General features: G+C 45.6%; 1 protein-coding gene across 4 annotated transcripts in view; it reads left to right on the forward strand.

The window, feature by feature from the left end:
- LOC119176606 (mortality factor 4-like protein 1) overlaps positions 1–7298 on the forward strand; it is a 34207-nt gene extending 26909 nt beyond the window's left edge. For 2 of the 4 annotated variants that reach the window (XR_012886610.1, XM_075876163.1), the window contains exons 12-13: positions 2423–2509; positions 7102–7298. Coding sequence is in view for 3 of the 4 variants with exons in the window: in XM_075876163.1 (XP_075732278.1) it covers positions 2423–2504 (82 nt within the window). In the remaining variant the exon portion in view is untranslated. Of the gene's footprint in view, positions 1–2422; positions 2556–7101 lie in introns of those variants that run through there. The other 2 variants (XM_075876162.1, XM_075876164.1) reach the window with 1 other exon arrangement.
- Positions 7299–21883: the final 14585 nt, after the last annotated feature.

Consider the following 21883-nt stretch of genomic DNA (forward strand, 5'->3'; position numbering starts at 1 on the left):
CCCGGCAAATTATAAAGAAGCGTTAAAGTCGGTTCCCCATTTTTTTTGCAGGTTCTGCATGTTAACAGCACCGAGAATCTGGACAGTTAGAATGACATTACAAAAAAATTGCCACTTCCTGGTGTGTCAAAATTGGCAGAGAGAAAACTACTTGCCAATTTTAAAAAATGAATTTTTTTGTCACTTTTTGTTTCCAAAAACCAGTCTGCCCTATCAATCAGGTTCTTTACATCAAAGTGTCACATTATGGGCCCTGCACAAGTCGTGCGTGCCGTGCAAAAGCGACAAGGACAGTTACATGTGTTAGTGACAAGGCAAGCATGCCACATACTGCTTCTGCAATATGACAGGTGTCAGGAGGTCATTCCGAAGAAAAAAAGACTGTAATCAGAAAACCAGCAGTCTAACAAACAATGAAAATGAAGTAAACGCGATCAAGTAAGAATATACTGTTCGAAATTGATTGCATAGACAGTGCATCAAATAATCACCACTACTTTTCCTGAATGATGCTCCATCGTATTCAATAATTGTTAGAGGTGTGAGCACAGAGTGACATTTTCTTTTTAATTTAAAGAACTTCAGCCCTAGCACTTCCAGTTTTTCAGATTAAGAAAAAGAAAATACTCTAAAAATGAAACTGGCACAGTGAAAACAGCCCATACGAAGGGGGCAGGGTGAGAGATCCATCTAAACATGAAGGGGGGGGGGGGGGTGTATTTCTGCGAGGCAGTCATGAAGGAGACAAATCCGTTTGTTGAAATGTTGGCTTTAGCAACGCCACGTGTTCACGAATTTTACACCTAAATATGCTGTCAAGGTTCGATGGGTGGGTGTGAGCCCATGCTACTCACATGGTTGGGGAATAACTATGGTGTCTGCGAACAGGCGAGATGACAACAAACTTGTTAGCTAAGAGTGCTACCATTTTTTTCTTTTATTTGGGAGAGAGCGGGGAGAAGGAAATCAACATTGGATTCACGTACAAACGGCGGCCAAGCTGAACCCGCTTGCAAGCGCAGTTGTCAAGTGTGAGGGAATCGCTGTGAAAAATTTACAAGCTGGGGAGACTTATTTGACCTTTTATTGTGACAGCAATATATAGAGTCTCAACAGGTTTCGCAGCAGCCGTCATGTAGCCTGTAAAGTCCAAATTGAGAAGATCCCCCAGCGCAAGCTGGGGCGACGAGCGCGGTTGCATAGGATATCAAACGAGCCAGCCCTTGCAGTGCAACTGCCTTTTTTTTTTTGTCGACTGAGGACAAAACACTTTATTGTTTAAACGGCGTTAAGGATGCATGAGAGCACTTGTTTTTTATAGGTGGCTAACTTTGCGGCTCAGTTAATTTCAATGTGCACTGGCTAACCGTCGCATTTCAGCGGTTTTGCAATTAAGATGTGCAACAAGCGCTTGGACTTATGCGAGCGGCAGCTGCACCACATAGAGCCAGACGCACCCTACGTGAATATTTAGGCTTAACTTTACAATAGGCATACCGAAGAACGTTGCTCAGCACGACATAGCGGCCTCAATATTTTTTTCTTTGTCAAAACAAACAAGATGTTTCATGCCGAATCTTAATTTGCGTAAAGAGGCTGTTGATAGCACACAGTGCCGATACCTGTTGCCCATTGGTCATGGTGGATACGTTATGGTACCCCACATAACTTGCGAACGAAAAAAAAAAAGTCACTTTTCGACGTGTTATCGCCAGTTTTATAACAAATATGAGAGGCTATCAACCGCATGCTAAAGTTTCAACAACTGAGACACCCACAGCAGCACAGATACTTCGCTTAGGAGCAAGCAAAGTGAATTGGCGACATTATGAAAAGCTCTAATGGTGTTTGTTGCGACGGCCAAGAATAATTTTGGGCATTAAACGATCTGATGCGGTGTAAACAGGTGAACTAGTCAACTTTGGCGCAGTTAGTACTCGAGTTTGTGCAGCAAGGCGCAGGAATATAGAATTGATGCAAATGGTGCTATTGGGTCACCACAGTAAACATATAATGCCTTGAAATAGTGAAGCATACATCGCTACGTGAATGTGTTTGGTTAATTTACCAAACACAGTTACTTTGCTTCGAGATCTATAGTGCAGGTGCAGGTTGAAAACGTGTGCACTCCTTTTTAAATCATTATGGCTCCTCACATTTAGCTTGGCATTGTCTCTTGCTTAGCATTGCCTCTCGCTATAAAAAACTGTTCTAAGGAGGTTATCAAATGTCTCTGTGTGTAATGGTTGCATGACACAGTTGTGTGTGAAAGTATTTTAGTGCGTTACTTTATATTTACAGAGAAAAAACCGTGAGTTACATTATACTGTTCACTAAAGTAGTATTTCACCGTGGGAGCGCTGCCTTCATTTTCAACATCTACTCTATGTATGCAAAAAAGACACGTTTGTTTATGTTCTAGGTACATGGCTAGGAACTCGCAGCTGTTCAGCCTGAATGACTACACAATAGCACCTCCCGACTACCTACGGAAAGCCATCTGAAAAATGTAAATATGTGCTACAGAAATAAAATCTACAATCACTTTGTCAAAATAGTCTTCCCAGTACTTGCTGTGTTCATTTACCCCTTTGAGGGGGGACGCGGGTCTTAGAATGGTGAAAAATGGCCAAAAAGTCAATTTGGGGAAAATGAGATATTTGAAATTTTTAGACTTATAAGCATGTGTCCTCAAATTGTGAACGCTGAATTCGATCTGTAAATGGATTAAAATTGATTATGAAGTTGCCACGGGAGCCGCAAAACTACCCACGGCAGGTGAAATTCGTTCAAACTTCCCGCGCGCGTCGCCGCCGAGGCAGTCGGCTGATCGCCGCCATCTTGGGCTTGTTTTGAAGCTGATTCCTCTGTGCGCATTTTTCCACCCTTCAAAATGGCGTCGCTTAAACAGAACGGCTGCCCTTGCCCCTTTTCCCGAGCCCCCTTTCGAGCCGCTGATTGGCCAGAGCGCGCGCGCACCAGGTGAGCCCCCTGTTCCTCGCTTCCCATTGGCTGATGCGGATAAGTTGCCCGCGCTTTTTTTTTTATATTGTTCGTCGGCCCCCGGTTCCCGTTCGCGTACGTTGTTTGTCTGCTTCCCTCACATGCCTGCTTGCGCTACGCGACCGAAGCACCGACTTTCCGTCTTTTGCCGGCATGATTGGAGACGCCCGTCTAAAGAAGAAGACGCGCCAAGTGTACGGCGAGAAACGGAGGCGCCCGTGCAACGCCCGCCAGAAGAAAGCAGCCGACAACGTGCAGCCGATTTCGCCCGATGCCGCCGAAGCGGCGCATTTCGACGACGGCACGCAGCTGCGGCCGCTTGTGTCCGAAGCGGTGCACTCTCCTGTGCCTTGCAGCAGCACCTCATCGGATTGTGTCGTCGTCGGATCGTCATCTTGCACTTCCAGCAGCATCCTAGACCGCATTGACATGGCGTTTTATTCAGCGGACGAGTTTGCTGAGTGCGCGAGAAATGCAGCGGGCTTGAAGGTATCACTCGCATCGCAGTGCGCGACGAAACGTAAGTTCGAGTTACTAGATATTGATCTGGAGGATGGTGGCAAAGAAAATGGGACAGAATTTGTTATTGTTGATCTGGCGGCAATACGCTCGTTATTTGGAATTGTCGCGTGCACAGAATGCGGTGACAGAAGCGTCACTATTTCAAAGGCCAAGAAAGAGTACGGGCTGTGTTCGAAGCTCATAGTCACGTGCGGCAGTTGTGACTTTTGCGAAGAGTGTTTTTTGTCCCCACGTATAGCCGACGAGACCGACGCCAAAATAAGGCCGTTTGAAGTTAATATGCGTGCCATGAAGGCCATCAACAGTATCGGCAAGGGGTAACGGCTCTATCGGACTTCTTCGCCGGGATGAGTATTTCGCATCGAGGGCTTCACCACCACAGTTGCCAAAGCCACATGAATATAATGACAGAAGCCTGCTGTGCGACTGCTGCCGAATGCGAAGCGACGAGCGATGCTCGCGTCAAGGAGCTCTATGCGGAGTTCGGCAACCCGCCCAAAAATGTCGACGTCATTTATGGCGGCACCTGGCTTACGCGTGGACATAGCTCGCATATATGTGTTGGCTGCATTGTTGAGATGTACAGTCGCCGACCGATTTTCCGGACTCCAAAAATTCGGACTTGTTGGATATTCCGGACTTCATAAATGCACCGTCAGGGATCCCATAGAGCTAATGCATTGTTTCGACCAATTTTTCGGGCGAATTTGCCCCTGAAAGTTCGATTTTTCGGACTAAATGGCTCGTTTTGTGCCACGCCCCAAGCCATTGTGGACGCCGCCATGTTGGATTTTCCGTCGGCTTGGCTAAGCTTGGTCTTCAGATGCCTTTCCTGCCTCCGAGATTGGAATGCGCACGCTATATTTTAAGTTTCGGAGGCCGTGTTTGCTTTTTAAAAGACGCGGTGATGGATGCCGTTTTTTCGTCTTCGGTCAGCACTATCGTCATCACATCGCACGGGGAGGAGGCGAAAGAAGGATTCTTTTATTGTCGTTGCAGCTTTTTTCAGCCGCCATTCTGCACGTGTTGTGTCGCGTAGCGTCGAGACGTTGTGTGCTTCGCAGCGGCTATCTGCGGCATTGAATTTTGTGTTCTCGGTGCCATGGCTCCGCTATCTGTGCCATCGCGGGAGCCAGGTGGTGTGAAGAAGCGTGGGAAGTATACGACCCTGACGATGGAGAAGAAAGCTGCCATAATCAAGCTAATAGAGAGTGGACGTTCGCAGCTAGATGTCGCTGGATGACGGTCGACGCCGGATGGCGGTCGTCGTTGTCGTCGGATGACAACGACGACCGCCCGCAGCCGTCGGAGATCGCCAACGCGGTGACAATTTTGTCGAGCGTTTACAGCGACGATGTCACCTTGGCGCAAATACGGGCAAACCAAATTGCCTCCAAGCGTAGTTTGAGGCAAGGCAGCATCAAGGACTTTTTTAAACCTGCCTGATGCAATAAACTTCAGATTTTTGGCAAAAACGAATTTTTCGGACTGTTCGATTTTTCGTACTTTTTTTCGGTCCCCGCCAGGTCCGAAAAATCGGTCGGCGACTGTATAGTGGCCTTGTGATGGACCATATCGTGCTATCAACCTTTTGCCTGGCTTGCACCATAGGACCCAAAGAAAGAGAAACAGGACATTCTGCCTGGCTCATTCAGGATGCCCCTCTGTGCCAGAAGAATGTTGATTGTAATGCTGCCCAGATGAAAGTGGAGGCAGCACTACGCTTGTTTGAGTGGTCACTTGAAAAGCACAAGCTTCGTTATACGACAATGCTGTCGGACAGCGACGGCAGGACATTCCACGCACTCACAGAAAAAGAGGTGTACGGCTTCATAAAGGTGGCCAAAAAAAACTGCATAAATCATGTACACAAGCGTATGGGAGCTGCCTTACGTACCCTTGTAGAGAAAAAAAAAAGCTCAAGGTGGCTCACTTGGTGGAAAGGGCAGACTTACGCGACAAAAGATGATCACCTCATACTATGGCTACGCATTGAGAAGCCACAGGAACGATGTTCCAGGTATGCAGAAGGCTGTTCTAGCAACTTTGAACCACATGTCTTCAACTGATGAAGCACCAAAGCATGACCTTTGCCCTGAAGGCCCTGAATCCTGGTGCAAATTTCAGAGAGCTCTTGCGAAAAATGAGAAGCCCCCACCACACAAGGACAGCCTGCCTGATTTTGTAACTGAGGCATTGGAGCCTGTGTTTAGGCAGCTGAGCGACAATGCCCTCTTGGAAAGGTGCAGCGATGGGATCACCCAGAACCCAAGTGAGAGCCTGCACGCTATGATTTTGCAGCAGGCCCCCAAAACTCAGCATGCATCCTTGCGGAGCATTGAAAGGGCAGTTGCCGAAGCCATCAGCCGCTTCAACCAAGGCACAACCAAGAGCAACGTGGAAATTGCTGAGAAGCTGGGCTACAGCGCTGGCAATAACTTGGTGCGTCGCAGCCTTGAGAAGGACAAGGGCAGGCTGCAAAAATCGCGAAGAGAGCATCTCGACAGCATTTCAATAAAGGAAAGACTTTCAAAGCGTCACAAGCCAGCAGGGGACTCTGTTTACAGCCCTGGTCTGCTGTAAACAGTCATGATGGCAAATAGTGAGAATTTTTGCAAAAATAAATATTCTTGGTTGTAGACCTAAACATTGTGTAAATCTATTGTCTATCCAAGGACAACATTATTACATAATTTTTTTTGTTCCTTTCACTTGCAAGGCACTGAAACGACCACAAAGTTAAAAAATAATAATTCTCATGCTGAGTCAATGACTTTTTTATAGTTCTCGAACAAGCTGTGAGCAGTATTCTGGGTGGGTACAGTGAAATTTAGCAGGGCCATTTATCCTATAATATAGAGCTTCAGAATGATGTCATTAATATCACTGTAGCTTCACTTTATCAAAAGTTAAAGTTGCTAGAAACTTCAAACGCGTTTTTCTCAGTTCGATGTTTTTGCACATTGCACTCGGCCTTACGGGGGTTTTTCCTGTTAAACTTGAGTGAATGCGACAAAATTGGTATCATTTTATTCGTCTTGACATGATCTAGGGGGTGATGCTATTTCTATTTCTCTAGCAGCACTTCAAAAATTATCATTGAAGATTTCAGTGAGAGAAATTTATTGTAATATAGTGACCATAAGTGTTCCTCCGTTTTCTTGCTTATAAAATGCCTTCAAATGGATAAAAATAGCATCGCCCCCTACAGCAAGTCTCCAGCATTTAGATTATGCACTTTTTGGATTTAGAAAGAATAAATTGCCAAGAAGTCTCGTAAGAAGTACGCAATTAAGATTCAGACCTTCATATTTTCTAAACCACTTAAAATATTACGAAACAAACTAGAGATTCGAAATCAGCATGAAAAACTAGCTTAGGTAGTGAAGTTTGGTTAAGATTGAGCAAAAAAATTAAAAAAAAACTTTTAGAACCCACGTCCCCCCTTAAATGATGTATCCCATGAACAAAGACCCCAAGAGAATAATAACGATAACAATCTTGTAATGGCTGTATGCGACTGATTGCTACCATAACCCCCATGTTAACCGCATTTACGTTGTATGTTTTGTGCAGATATAGTGTTCATTTTCAAAGTTTATTTATCGGCCATGAATATTTTGTTGGACAACTTTTATTTACCGAAGGTGTGCATGCTCATGGTGAAGTTGGACAAGTTTCAAATATAAGATTTTCAAACTCCCTTCATCGGTCCATTTCCTCGCGTTGGTAAGGATTCTTTTACCATAAATAAAAATGGTCTATAGTTGAAATGGGGCATGTATTTTGAGGTGGAAGCACAGTAGACTTTATCAAAAAGAGATGCCAGTTATCATAACAAGGCTTGCTGCTGATTCTAGTACTATGTGCATATGGGTCCACCAACGCATGTTACACTTGAAGTATTGGAATAAATTGGGTGTAAATGTCAGACACAGGTGTTTCAAGGAGATGTTTACTGTCAAGCTTAGTAAGACCGTGGCTTCATACCACCCTTTGAGATTCGACTATATGCATTCTTCCTAAAAGCACATGAAGTGCAGCACAGTAAATCTGGAATTAAAGTGCGTGTAATCCCTCATTGTATCACAATTAAAACTGCGATGATAGAGGAAAAACTCCCTCTTGCATTTTCAACAACAAAAACCTTTACGTAGCAAAGTTCTATCTAAAGCTGATAACATGGTTAAGTCATGGATTCAATTAAAGGGCACAAAATAGAAAAGAAGGCAAATTACTTGTGCTTATTTGTAAATATCAAATGTGCTACTGCTACCTGGAGAAGAGAGAACATAGCTTAAAAACTCTCAGAAAAAGCTCTCAGAAAAAACAAACACAGGGGCACACAAACTATATCACGCATGTTCTTTCATGGTATTACTGTGAATGTCCTTTAGTAATCAACTACACCACTCATATGAAGAAGTGATAATGAGCACACCCTTTTTATAAACAAGAAAAAAATCTGACTAGTAAATGCAGAGCAATTATCTAAAAGTAAAAGGTGGTGATAAAAGTTTTCCTTGTTACGTTTCAGCTAACAAGGGCGTATGAGAGTTAAAGGTGTTTGTTTTACCAAACATGCACTCGAAAGAGATGATTATGCACCTTCATAACATAAACGGGGAGACTCAAAGACTTTGGCGATGGTTTCGGTCTTTGAATGTACTCGTGAAATAATAAGAGTTTTGGTGCACTACAGTGTTGAAAAACACAATGGACCGAGCATAATTGGCGACAATGAGTGCTGCATTTTCTACAGTGTTTATTGGGAAATAGCACGTATATTGATACCGTTCTGAGAAGACTGAGGACCTATTTTACCCCACACAGGTAAGAGTCACAATGCAATGCGCACATCATCGGTGAAGTAACTTTGTCAGCCGTCATAACCTGTGCTCCTTCCCTTGGACCGATGTTTGCTGCGGCACTCAAGGAGTTAAGGCCAGCACAGTGTTCTTTTCTGCGTAAGGTTTCGCATGAAGCCTCTGCCGATGATAGTGCACGTTGTCTTTCAGATGGTGTAAACATTCTTAACAGCTGCAAGAACTTTAAACCCGACCCAACCATTTGATGAGCGGCTTCTCTTCTATGCGACGACTCTATCCACATTCTCCTGGCCGATGAGGAAGGTGGTTTACGGTTTTACCGAGCAAAAATATTTGAATCAAAGTAAAGAGAAGCGATTTCTGCAGTCGATTCTCACTCCAATGTTTCGTTGAGTAAACATAATTCTAATGCAAAAAGACTGTGTGACAAGCTTAACCTTACAAATTTGGTTAAGGCAATCGATAACAGCAAAAACAATTTTTAAATTTCTTTCTTAGTGCAAAAATGCACAAGGTAAACGTACCTTTTTGAACCTTTGTCAATTAATCTGAATCAGCGTAATCTCAAGCTTTCAGTAATAAATGACCTTTTTATCGTGACTTAATCAACAAGGTTTTGGACGTCTTTAACACTTTCACTGACAAGTGCTATCAGGCTTTATCGATTGGCATCAAAGATCTTTATACCCTGCCTCATAACCTAATCTATGAGTGTGTTGAGCTTTCTACTGAGAAACACGGTTTCATTGCTTTCCAAAACTCTGCAGGGATTTCTGCTAGCGGTTTCTTAGAAATTCTAAGCTTTTATTAGCAATCTATGTATGAAATGTTTGAAGGGATCCCACACCTACAGAAGCAAGGCGTATGCACTAGTTCCTGCAATGCTCGGTTCTTAGAGACCCACTTGCTCAATTCAATTATAAGCTCAATGACTCGATCACCGATAAAAATGTTCTTAGCATATTGCAATATGTATCTCATGAGTACGTAATTGTTTTAAATCGTGACCTGCGTGACTTAGAACTAGAAAGCAAAGTGCTACTTGATGTGTTTTCTATTGTGATGAACCCATTTAGCCTAACCCATGAACTCCCTGTAAATGGCCACATAAGATGTTTAGATATCCGGTTTTGTTTTGTAGGTGTTAGCATCTGCTGGTGCAATGAACCATGCACTAACATACCACTACTGCCTTTGAAGTCCGCCTTGTTAAACTAGCTTTTGCCACATCGTGCTTCAGACACTCTGGGCAAACCTTGACGCTGTGAGCAAACCTTGCCCACAGCGTCAAGCTGAAAGGCTGACTGGTGCTGGCCATCTCAAGCTACTCCTCATTTCAGTTGCAGACAGCCTGCTTAAGAAGGTACACCACCACCCGCAAAGTTGAGAAGCCATTGCACCACGCAGGCAGAAGGTACAGATGTTAGCAAAGCAAGTTGTCCAAACAAGCTTGCATATGTTGGGCTGTAGCAAGAATAGAGGGAACATTTATAAAGCTGAAGCGTTCTTCAGAGCAAAGGGCTCTTGGGGCTTCATCGACTACCTGCTTAATGGGGCCTAGTCCAAGGCAACCACTAGGCTCTTCAAGGCCTTCTCAGAAAGTTGCGATTCTAACGACCGATGTGGTATTGTGTTGGTCTATATTAGGTTCAACTTCACTGGGACATCAAGTACACTCGTACATAGTATGTGTAAGTGTTGGCACCACTACGCTCCAGAGGTACTTGTCTCGGTACACATTGGAGCGTAGCAGTGAATGTGTCAGTAAATTTGGGTCAATGCGTGATCCCAATCTCTGGGCTTTGAGGATGTCAGCTCGACTGAATAGTATCTTACAGATTCATCCCATGGCACTTCTGTCGCCCAGTATGTATTCGCATGAGGGACAGCCTCCATGTCGATTTCCTGGTACAGCAGTGTGTAGAGAGCACCAAAAGACGACCTGTTCTTCCGTAATATGACAGTTTAGGATTTTGGTGGCAAGTCAATGACAAATGCCTCCACATAATTCAAGAAAAATTTAAGTCGTTCCATCACCGTAAAGGAATATACGCGCCGTTTTTAACTAGGAATGCTCACTTCTATGCCTGCAAGAAAAGCAAACAATGCAATGCATTAACAAGTTCGGTTTCACTGCTATGCACATGCGCTGCGGAGAAGCACGAAGTAGAGTTAATTACAAAATGACCTAATTGACATTCACACGTTCGGCTTCACAGTCGTGCACGTGCACGGCAAAGAAGCACGCAGTAAACACGAATACAAATTTACTAAACTGAAATGCACAATTTCGGCCTCACTGCCTTTGTACGTGCGCTACGGAGAACAAAGGTGTTAGTTCTTTTAGCATGCTTGAAGCAATGATTTTAGTTTTCTATGAAACTAAGCGCAGTACAGTTCTACAAAAGCAATGCGTATGTATATTTCAATGTAATCATTTGGGGCCATTACAATTACACCAGCGTTATTCTCTAATGCTAAATGGCCAACGCGAAACACAGTTTATTTCGCCATTCTCGCATATTAGCGTGATTAGAGGATGGCTCGGAGCAAGTTACACAATTTTTCAGGATGCTATAACAGGTGCCAAAGAATTCAGCAATTTAATGCGTATCTACATTGGAAGCCTCTGGGAAAGTTATCAAATCCCGGCAGCATAGCTCTTTATTATGTCACGCTGTGTGATATGAAAGGTATTTCTGGCCATTACATATTGGATAGCGATCAACTGCGCAGAGGACAACTAAACAATTTACTGTTTACCTTTTGTGGCAAGGCAGTGCGCTGCAGCTCGCTACGTCTGTCGATCGAGCAAGTAGTACAGTCACCCCGGTGTTGACAAAATGGCTGCGGGGCAGCGATTTGCCTGCTACGTTGTCTACTAGAGAGCTGTACGATTCGCGGAGACAAAGCACGGTGTAAGAAAAACTTCGCTCGAGCAAGGCCAGAGAACAGCAGGACGCGAGCTTGAGACAGCAACACGCCAGCGCCTACATATCTATGGACAAATGCACGAAATATAGTCTTTCTCGGTTGTACCTAAGCAACACAACGCAAACCTCTATGGTGTTCTGGTCCTCAACTTCACTATTTAAAGGGGGGGGGGGGGGGGAATATAGTGTTAATTCACCAAGTATTACGGCTAGGTGGCGTTAGCCGACGCCCGATCTGAAGGGTACAGCCACATTCATACATTCATCCTGGTGTTCTCTGGATACGGCCCCGAAGAGGAGCAGGACGCCAGGACCCTCATTTTCTTGGTTGCCATCTTCGGAGCTGACATAGGGTCAGACTCGGAGTCGTCCGCCGGAGCCTTCTTGGGTGCCGGAAGAACTGCGCCGGGTTTCTTGGAGGGTGGCTTGACGAAGTCCGTGTCACCTACGTCACCGGTGGCGTCGTGCTGCTTTGTCTTAGCCGCGGCTCCGAGCTTCTTCCGAGGGTGTGCTCGTTGTGGAGCCTCGCGTTGCTGGCGATGCTGCGTAGCGTGCGGGGAGATTGAAAGTTGGTAAGGTGGGATGGCCCAAATTACGCAGAGATACACTAAAGAAGTTGTGGGAAAGAATCAAAAAGAAGACTTGGTCAGCAAGAATCTCCCACTTAAATTTGAACACTCTGTATACCAGCTTTTTTTTACACGTTAAAGACCTCTCGACAAAATCCAATAGCATTTGGCCCCTGTCGTTTTCGCAAATACTATTCCACAGTGACACACACACTGACAATAAATATATAGATAATAGATATATAGATAGATATATAAATACATACATAGATATATAGATACATAGTTACATAGATAGATAGATAGATAGATAGATAGATAGATAGATAGATAGATAGATAGATAGGGTCAAAGTCGTCGATGTTTGCAAATAAATGCTTTGCATTTACAAAGTTCGCAGGTATAGCGGGGCAGCAGAAAGCACAAGACCAGGATTATTGGTGGATCATTGGAGAGGCTTTTGACGTACAGTGGACGTAGTCAGGCTGATGATGGTGGTTATGACAACTTCCCAATACAGCAAGGACACTAAATTCATTAATTGACCTCTTAATTATTGATTTGTTAATTAGTCGCGTCAATGCCATTCAGCTTCAGGGAAATACTTCCGCCTAAGCATAGAGGACCTGTGCGAAAATGACAGCAGTGGACTGTCATAGCAGCACTTTAAAAAAAAAAACATTAAAAAACTGCATGTGTGCTATGTGCATTCGACAAGAAAGAATCTGGTAAGTAGAAAGGTGCTTCGAAAATAACCCACGAGATAATAAGCTTATACAGCAATGATTCTAGTATGACACACCTTATCACGTTTAAGCTATGGAACGCGCGAGCCTGAAAGGACTAATATCTATTCCCTGCTACATTTCATGTCTTTTCTGTGAGCTCTCTTTAGTCTATATGCTATGACGTCAACCGCAGTGCACATAAACAATGACCTTGTCCGAAAATAAAACAGTTTGCTGTCGTCTAGCTGAAACCTTGGCTCATATCGATTATGTCCACTGGGCAAACAGATATGAAATGCACACAACAAGAGAAGTACAAAGCAAGTGCGAATTTTCTGCGTCTCTGTACAGCTAGTTTATCCCGTCATTTGCGCATACCCAGACGTATCTTGAGGCAATACACATTCAAAGAAACTGACGCTGTGCTCGTGATTTCGCTGCTGTTGTGATCAAATGTTGCTTGCGAACCGTTATGACAAACTTGTTGCTCGGTGTGACATTGCCAGCGCCTCCTCTAAAAATAGAAGAGGCGCTGCTGGACAGGGCGCTCAATCGTATACACATGTCTGCAAGCGGCCCCAGCGCTTGTTCTGTGTTGGCGCTGTGAAAGTACTTCTATGACCAGAAATAAATATTAGTCGCAGGTAAAAGTGCACCTACTGCAAGTCTCTTAACTCATTTTTTTATCAGATAGCCCCATTCGGCAGTCATCTCTTACAATATAACCTTCCTATGTTTCTAATGTCATGCACAAGTAGAAGTGCCGTTCAGCATATCTTTAATTGAAGCCCACGCCACTGTTTGCTTTTCAACAGGCTTTGTCGTTTGAGGCTGACGCTCGCTCGCCAACCGCTTGTGGCCTGAATGTCCAACGCGACGGAATGTCCAATAGTGGACATTCCGTCTCGGTGGACATTCCGTCTCGGTTGGTCATTCCGTCTCGGATATTGTCGTTGGATATTGTCTCGGTTGGACATTCAGGCTCGGTTAGACATTCAGGCTCGTTGGACATTCAGTCTCGCCCGTCACGTGACCCATTGGACATTCCGTCTCGTTAGACAATCGGTCTCGTTCGGAAAGCGAGGCTCCGCAGTATCAGGAATGAAAATTTCATTTGTATTTCTTTAATTGCCAATCACTTAAGGGGGCCGGGCTGTTATTTTATTGTAGTCCACAACACGTGACACCTCTATTGTAGTCCACAACACGTGCCAGCACATGTGGCTCTCGCAAAAGTAAGATTCGCGTAAAACATTGCCTACGCGACTAGCAAGGAATGCAGCCGAGTATGAGTGACCTCAGCATTTGTGAACGTGAACGTTGCAGCCACAGGTGCTGGTGCTCAAATACGGCGCTTTCAATGACCTGAATGCGAAAATAGAGGCCGAAATGGGGTCAGACAAGACGAGTTTACGTTCGCGTATACTCAACGCCAGTAGTGTTTAATTATTTATTCAAAATGCCTTACATGCCCATTAAAAGGCGTTGAGTAAGGGGAGCATGAGTAAATGCACTGCAAAAACGACAGACAAAAGTAAAAAAGAACAAAAAACAAAGAAAACAAATACTAAACAGCAAGGTGCAACAAAGTTATATAATAGTAAAATGCAACGAAGTCAGGTTATCACAAAAAGTTTCACGATTAGAGATGAAAACAATGCATTCTGGAAGGCCGTTCCAATGTGCTATGGCTCGAGGTAATGGAGATAAGGTAAATCCCTGTGTTTGACAACGATCGTGCATGAAACAACGAGCTTTGTGAATGCGTCGAAATGTGCGCAGAGGAAGATGAAGGGGCGAACAGCGGGATTTATTACTTCTTATGTACCTATGAAATGACCGTAAAATGGAATTGACGCAGCGTTGATTCAGTGACATAAATGCAAAGTCTTGTTTCATTTGGGTGACGCTTGAACGGTAGTCGTAGTTGCCAGCAATGAATCTCGCTGTCCTATTCTGGACGGCTTCCAACATACGCACAAGATAATGTTGTTATGGTGACATGTCGATGATGCATACTGCAATTGTGGGTGAACATAAGTTAGAAATGATAATGCGCGTACGTTAGAATGAGCGCTTCGCAAGTTTCTACGAAGATCGCCGAGAGACTGGGAGGCTTTTGAAGGGACAGCTGCTATGTGCGTAGTCCAAGATAAATCTAATGAAAGGTGAACGCCGAGTTATTTGTACGATGGTGTGACTGAAACAACAGTACTCTCAATAGTATAGAGAAAGGGTGAGTTAGTACGCTTTCTAGTGAACGAAATTAACTTACATTTTGAGGCGTAAGGGGCATTTTCCAATCTTCACACCAGCTGAAGGCTAGATTAAGGTCATTTTAAAGAGCAAAATGATAGTCAACAGATTGATTATTGAGGTGGATGACGCATTCATCCATGCACAACCTAACTGAGGTTTAAGAGTTAGCGGGTAAGTCTTTAATGTATATTGTCACGGTGTCGTGATCTGGACGAAAGAAGCAGACAGAGTGGTCAAAATAAACTGTTTATTGGGCTGAACTTGGCCCCGCCGCGAAGGTCTAGTGGCTAAGGTACTCGGCTGCTGACCCGCAGGTCGCGGGTTCAAATCCCGGCTGCGGCGGCTGCATTTCCGATGGAGGCGGAAATGTCGAGGCCCGTGTGCTCAGATTTGGGTGCACGTTAAAGAACCCCAGGTGGTCAAAATTTCCGGAGCCCTCCACTACGGCGTCTCTCATAATCATATGGTGGTTTTGGGACGTTAAACACCACAAATCAATCAATTGGGCTGAACTTGTGGCCACGTGAAAGAAATGTCAGATTACAGCAAGACACTGGCACTGATAGCGGCGAACAGAACATCGGTTGTCGATCAACTACAAGTGATGACGCGCGTCGGCATTTATAAATGTGCTGCCGAATACCCTAGCACTATCACTGGTCGTCGCGCAAGCTCTGGAATAATCTCGAGTGTTCGCTTCTTGCGCGCGACCATTGTAGAACAATCTACAATGGTTGAGAACCTTCTCGAACAATCGGGCACAGTTTGCACTGAGCATTAATGACAGACCTTGTGGGCGACAACCGAAAGAAACAAAAGTGAAAATAAAAAAACACGCGTGGAAAAATTGAAACCAGTAACGGACCCAGTACACTGCCTTGGGGAACACCAGATATGCATGTTGGTGGAATGGGTCGATAATTGCGGGGTGAGTGCCCGTCCGCCCTAGAATACAGGGACTACCTTGCCAATCTTCGTTTTTAGGTAACTTACCGGATGACAGAGATTGGTTAAAGGTGCATGTGCTACCTTCAGGGAGGTTATATAGCAACTATAAACGCGAGGTTAAACACGATGACCTGCTTCAGAACAACAACAACAACGATAATCACAGTTATTATTATTATTATTATTATTATTATTATTATTATTATTATTATTATTATTATTATTATTATTATTATTATTATTATACATCTATAGTGCACTGCTAATTGTAGCACACTTCACAGTGTATTTGGTCCGGGAGCTAATCCCGTTCGCGGCGGGACGATTTCAAAATATCAGTTTCAATACCTAGGCATTACGAGTTTCTTTCCGGGAAACCCGTAAGTTTTCGTGATGTAAGAGTGATTTTTATGCATTGCACTGGCTCGGACTTTAATGTTAGTAGGTGATGTGTTTAGAAAGCATGACAGTCTTCGACGAAGTAGAAACAGCAACTTATGTTCATGCATGCTACGAAACTCGCGTAATTTTTTTCTATAGGGGAGAAGAACGTGTAGCTGAGCAAGATACTAACAAGTGGAAAAACTGAATAATTCTTGATGATTGCATTATTGTGTGTCTCAAACGTTCCAAATATACGAACATGGCTGTATACGAGGACATAGAAGAAAGCTGTGCAGCATGTTCTGGCACATGTGCAGCTCCAGGCCAACTTCATCATAGGACTTTGTGATTCACAATGAGCTTGGTCTACAGTTATGTACCAAATTAATGAAGAATGAGTGCAATGCCGTGGCTTCATCGTTGATGTAGTTTAAAAGGCTACAGAGCAGCATGATTCGCGAGCAGCGCCCCTTCTTTATCTGTTGCATTTACCTGTTTCTGTCCTCAAATGCCGATTCGTGTTTTCCATGAATAAACTGGAAACTGATCAGAAAAAGCGTAAAGAGGGTGTTGGGCATCCCCGTGCGAACAAGCACTGAACGGCTTATGCAGCTAGGAGTTCATAACATCCTAGATGAGATAATCGAAGTCCAAGAGACTGCACAGCTAATGCACCTGTCTTTTACGCCGGCTGGTAGGAAAATTCTGGCCGTCCTAGGCCTCAGCTCGGCGCTCATAGAGGATCACCGTCTTCAACTGCCGGATGAACAGCGTACTGCCATCCAGGTCTCTCCGTTTCCGCGAAACGTCAATCCCCAGCACAACGTAGGAAGGCACCCGGCTAGGGCCATCACACTTCTGAAGAACATCAGGGACGATCCTCATTCAGTGTGTTTGGTCGATGCTGCTCAGTTCGGTAAATCAGCTAGGTTTGCTGTTATTTCCGTGAATCATATGGGTTCTATTATCAATGCTGCGTCAGTTAGGGACTCAACTCCCTCAAGAGCCGAACAGTTGGCTGTAGACCTTGCCCTTTTGGATGATAGGAGATCGCAAATCTTCACCGACTCAAGGTCAGCGGTCAAGGATTTCGCCTTTGGTTCCGTCTGTACAGAAGTATATTGTTACCTAGACCATGTGATATTCTTTTCATCTATTTTCGATAGCCACCTGACCCGTCTCGCTGCAATTCTCGCAGCTTCATAACAGCTGGGCTACAACTGAACTCCAAGCAATGTCAATTTGGCCGCCGTCAGATTACCATTCTAGGCCATCTTGTAAACGCCGATGGCGTCCAACCAGATCCTGAAAAGATCCACGCCGTCCGTAGCTTTCCGGTGCCCTGTTCTACATCCGACGTCCGGAGCTTCATCGGCTTATGTTCCTACTATCGTCGTTTTGTTGAACTTCGCCGACGTTGCCATGTCACTCACAGATTCGCTGAAGAAGGATACCCCGCACCTCCACCAATATGTTACGGGGTCAGTGACTTCTGTATAAACGCAAAAACAGAGGAACAACCTCAGGCGAGAATCAGCCATTGTGATTCTCGCCTGAGGTGGTTCCTCTGTAATCGCGTTTATACAGAAGTCACTGACCCTGTAACAATATAAACGACTTGAATATAGGACACTTTCTCCACATACCGTTATCTTGTTTCTTGCACATCTAGAAACCCTACTGGGCTCTAGTAAACCTGAATGATACTGCTCACTCTCGGGCACGTGCACTAACCCCCCGCGCTGTGGAGGACGTAGGCCCGCGGGTTGGCAGTGAGATGTTCAGGGACGCTTTACTTACATTCAATGAAGTGGCTTAGCACTACCAGTTGAGTAGGCAGTCATTTGCTCCTCCGCACAACAAGAGTTCTAGACCTCAGGCCAGAAAAATTAGAATGCACCAGATCATGTGCTATCCAAGCCTATTTTTCCTCAGCATATGCTCCTCAGAGGCTTCTGACTCTACTTGTCCTGATTGGGGTGAGGAACGTTAGTGACTTAGCAGCCCCGCCGCGGTGGTCTAGTGGCTAAGGTACTCAGCTGCTGACTACAGGTCACGGGATCGAATCCCGGCTGTGGTGGCTGCATTTCCGATGGAGGCGGAAATGTTGTAGGCCCGTGTACTCAGATTTGGGCACACGTTAAAGAACCCCAGGTGGTCGAAATTTCCGGAGCCCTCCACTACGGTGTCTCTCATAATCATATGGTGGTTTTGGGCAGTTAAACCCCACATATCAATCAATCAATCAATTAGTGACTTAGCACATATGTTCTGGCAGTGCCCCTCGTTACGGGGCCCAAGTCGGCTCACAGAAGAAGATTGGGACTCCGCCTTACGAAGTTCAGAGTTGCTACCACAACTACGGGCTGCCTAGAGAGGCCACGATGCGGCGGTGTGGTTAGGCCTCCTCGTTCCTACGTGGGAACGGCCCGCGACGTTGCTCTAAAGGAGTAGCGCTTCTCAGGACACAATAATGCTCTCTGTCTGTCTGTCTGTTTACATGAATAAATGTGGTTAGTGGGGAAGTTAAAAACGCTAAACAACTTATTCACAAGAACGATAGGAGAGGACGGTGTTGCGAAACGTGCCTCCGAAGACGTTACGAAGGGCGCCACGAAATCCCACCGCTGACCTCCACTGTTGCGAAAGACGGCGACGTCAACACGGTCCCGAAGGCGCCGCTGCTCCGATCTCCGCCGACGCAGTCACCAGCCGTTTGGTAGCGTAGGTTTCTCAGCTCGCAACTGCTTCTCCGCAGAGCTGATAGACGAGCGGACGAGACGACGGTGAGTTAAACAAGGTTTATGTACAGCATATATACAGAGGCGTTACAAATTCGGCACTGGGGCTGACAGCTTAGAGACCCGAAGAGCCGAGCTCTCCTGTCTAACACATAGGTCTACTCCTCGCGACGCGCCGCAGGGCTTTTTTATATGTACCGGTTGGATTCTTTGAGTAACCAAATGTCCAACCAGAAGCGCCGCTGGTCGTGAGGTCAGAATCCTCCAATGGGGTCGCCACTGGGCCGCGTCATTCTCATCGAATGCGGAGCCGCTGCGCTGCCCGTGGCTGCAACCAAGGACGAGTGACGTCGCCAGGTATTGCGTCAGACTCGCCAGACAGGAAGGCGCCGATAGCTTCAACGCATTCGTGGGTTGAGGAGCTCGCTGTAGGTTGCCCAACAGAAAGGCGCCGCCACGTGAAGACGCCGTTGAGTGTTTCGCGTCAGGTGGGCTCGCCTGCTGGCCTTGACACAGATTGCCTTTTTCAGAGGCATGGACGTTCGCTCTTGACCCGCAGGCATAACAGCACCCCTGCTGCCAGACAATGCGCCAGAAAGACGAGCTGCTTCCACGTGGCTCGTATGTCAGGCGCGCTCGTTCGCCAGGTCCCTCCAGGTTCGCCTCCAGGGCCATGGGGAGAATGCAGCTCCAGACTCCGTTCCGGAAATACATCCCATTCTTGAGGACGGATCCCAGCTCCACTGGTTTGTCGCCACAACTTGTCGGCCAGCTTCGCTCGTGTCTTCTGACCATCTTTGGTCTCAGCACTTGTCGATGGTTCTGCAACTTCTCAAGAACGGTTCGACAACAGACAACACACGACACAAGCAAGTGCTCTCGGTCACCCGACAGAACACCAGACAAAGTATAGTACAACATATACCTAGCTACGTGTCTATCGGAATTTCATTCCCTCTGCATCAAAAGACACATATGGGACACAAGACTCTTAAAATGACAATTCAAAATTTTACACGTACAATAACTTAACGAAATAGAATGGAACATAAAGTTGGCTCCTTGAGCTCATTCTGGACGAGAGCGCTCAGCTAAGGCCGTGATAAGGACAAAATTTTGCCCCGAATCGCCAGCGAAAAACCGAAAGGTGGAGAAGGTACTAACTGAACGCGCGGCTAAATGCGTCTGCATTAGCGCTTAGCCTTCCTTTTTTGTAGCGAACGTCAAAGTTGTGCTGTTGGAGTATCATGCTCCACCTCAGTAACCGGCCACTTTCAAGCGACATGTTATTTAACCAGGCTAGAGAACAGTGGTCCGTTTCAACCACAAACCTCGAACCGGAGACATCACAAGCTAGCTTTTGAACGGCCCACACGAGGCAAGCGCATTCCTTTTCAGAGGTACTGTATGCCTCTTTCCTGCCGCTGAGTTTTCGACTTAAATACAAAACTGGCCATTCATTACCAGCACTGTTTTTCTGGCACAATACAGCTCCATGCCGCGATCACTCGCGTCGCATTGAATCACAAATCTCTTAGAGAAATCGGGTGCTATGAGAACGGGCTTTTCGCTTAGGGCCTGTTTTAGCTGGCAAAACGCATTCTCCTTTTCTGAGTCCCATAGTACTTTAACCGGCTCGGATTTTCGAAGTGCGTCAGTTAGAGGGCTGGCCAGGCTAGAGTGATTTTGCGCGTAATGCTGATAGTATCCAGCCAAGCCCAAGAATGCCTTTATCTCAGATTTTGTGGTTGGTCGTTGACAGTTCACGACGGCGGCTACCTTAATTTCTGTAGGTCTACGCCGGCCACGCCCCGCAACGTGCCCCAGGTAAGACACCTCGCCGCACCCTAGGTGACATTTAGTAGGTTTCACGGTAAGGCCAGCCTCTCTCAACCTGTTCAGCACGACGCGTAAATGCTCGACATGTTCTTCCCAGTTGTTGGAGAAGATGGCGACATCGTCAAGATACGGCAGAGCGAACTCAGAGAGGCCTTTAAAACGCGGTCTATTAAGCCTGAAAAACAAAAGGGCGCATTTTTCAATCCAAAGCTCAGCTTAAGTGTACAATACGTTCCAAATGGAGAAACAAATGTGGCATAGCGGCTAGCACGCTCTGTAAGGGGGACTTGCCAATACCATAGCCTCCTATATTTTTTCATGCTCGCGCAGTGGAGCGGCGGAGGCCGTCCGCTGCCCTCTCTCTTCCTCCTTGATTTACGCCTGCCTTCTCCGCAAGTGGCGCTCGCACCCCATACTTGCCCTGTCAAGGTGGATGGACGTGTTTTTTGAGCGCTCCGGATCGACTGCGCAGATAAGTGTTGTTGCATGTTTTGAGCTTGTCTCTATAATTATAAGGCAGCGGTTGAAATCTTCGTAGCACTTATTTTATGGTACGGCTTTTTCAGGGGCCAGTCATCAGGTATTTATTAGTTAGTGCGGGTGTGTGTGTTTGAATTTTTTGTTGTTTTTTTTCTCTTCTGCTACCCCGTTGGGAAGGTGCGCGTACATTGAACACGCAAATTTTTGTAGTAGAGCTTGGACTTTCTTTTTTTTTCATAGTGCAGGGCTCGAGTTTAGTAATTATCGAATATAGGGACAATTGGTGTCAGAAAGACATGGTTAAAAAGACTGTAAAGTGTTCAGGATGTGGAGTGGGTTTGAAAGTGGACCCAAGCGTAGAAGCGGATGGAGAAGAGGCTGACGCGAAGTGTAGGCAATGTGAGGTCGAGGAAAAAATGGAGAAAATGATGGTTGCCCAGAGTGAACTGCTGATGAGAATCGCCAAACTCGAGACTGCGTTGGCGACAGAGCAAGAAAAAACGAGGGCAATGGGAGAAAGACTGAAGTCCGCCGAGGAAGTGCTAGCGAAGCTGAACAAAGAAGCGACCTACCGAGAGAACAGTAGGGAACCGGCAACCAGAAAGGTGGAGAAGGAAAATCAAGCAAGCTTGGAAAAAACAGGTTTAG

This window comes from Rhipicephalus microplus, chromosome X (genome assembly GCF_043290135.1).
Source record: "Rhipicephalus microplus isolate Deutch F79 chromosome X, USDA_Rmic, whole genome shotgun sequence".
NCBI lineage: Eukaryota > Metazoa > Arthropoda > Arachnida > Ixodida > Ixodidae > Rhipicephalus > Rhipicephalus microplus.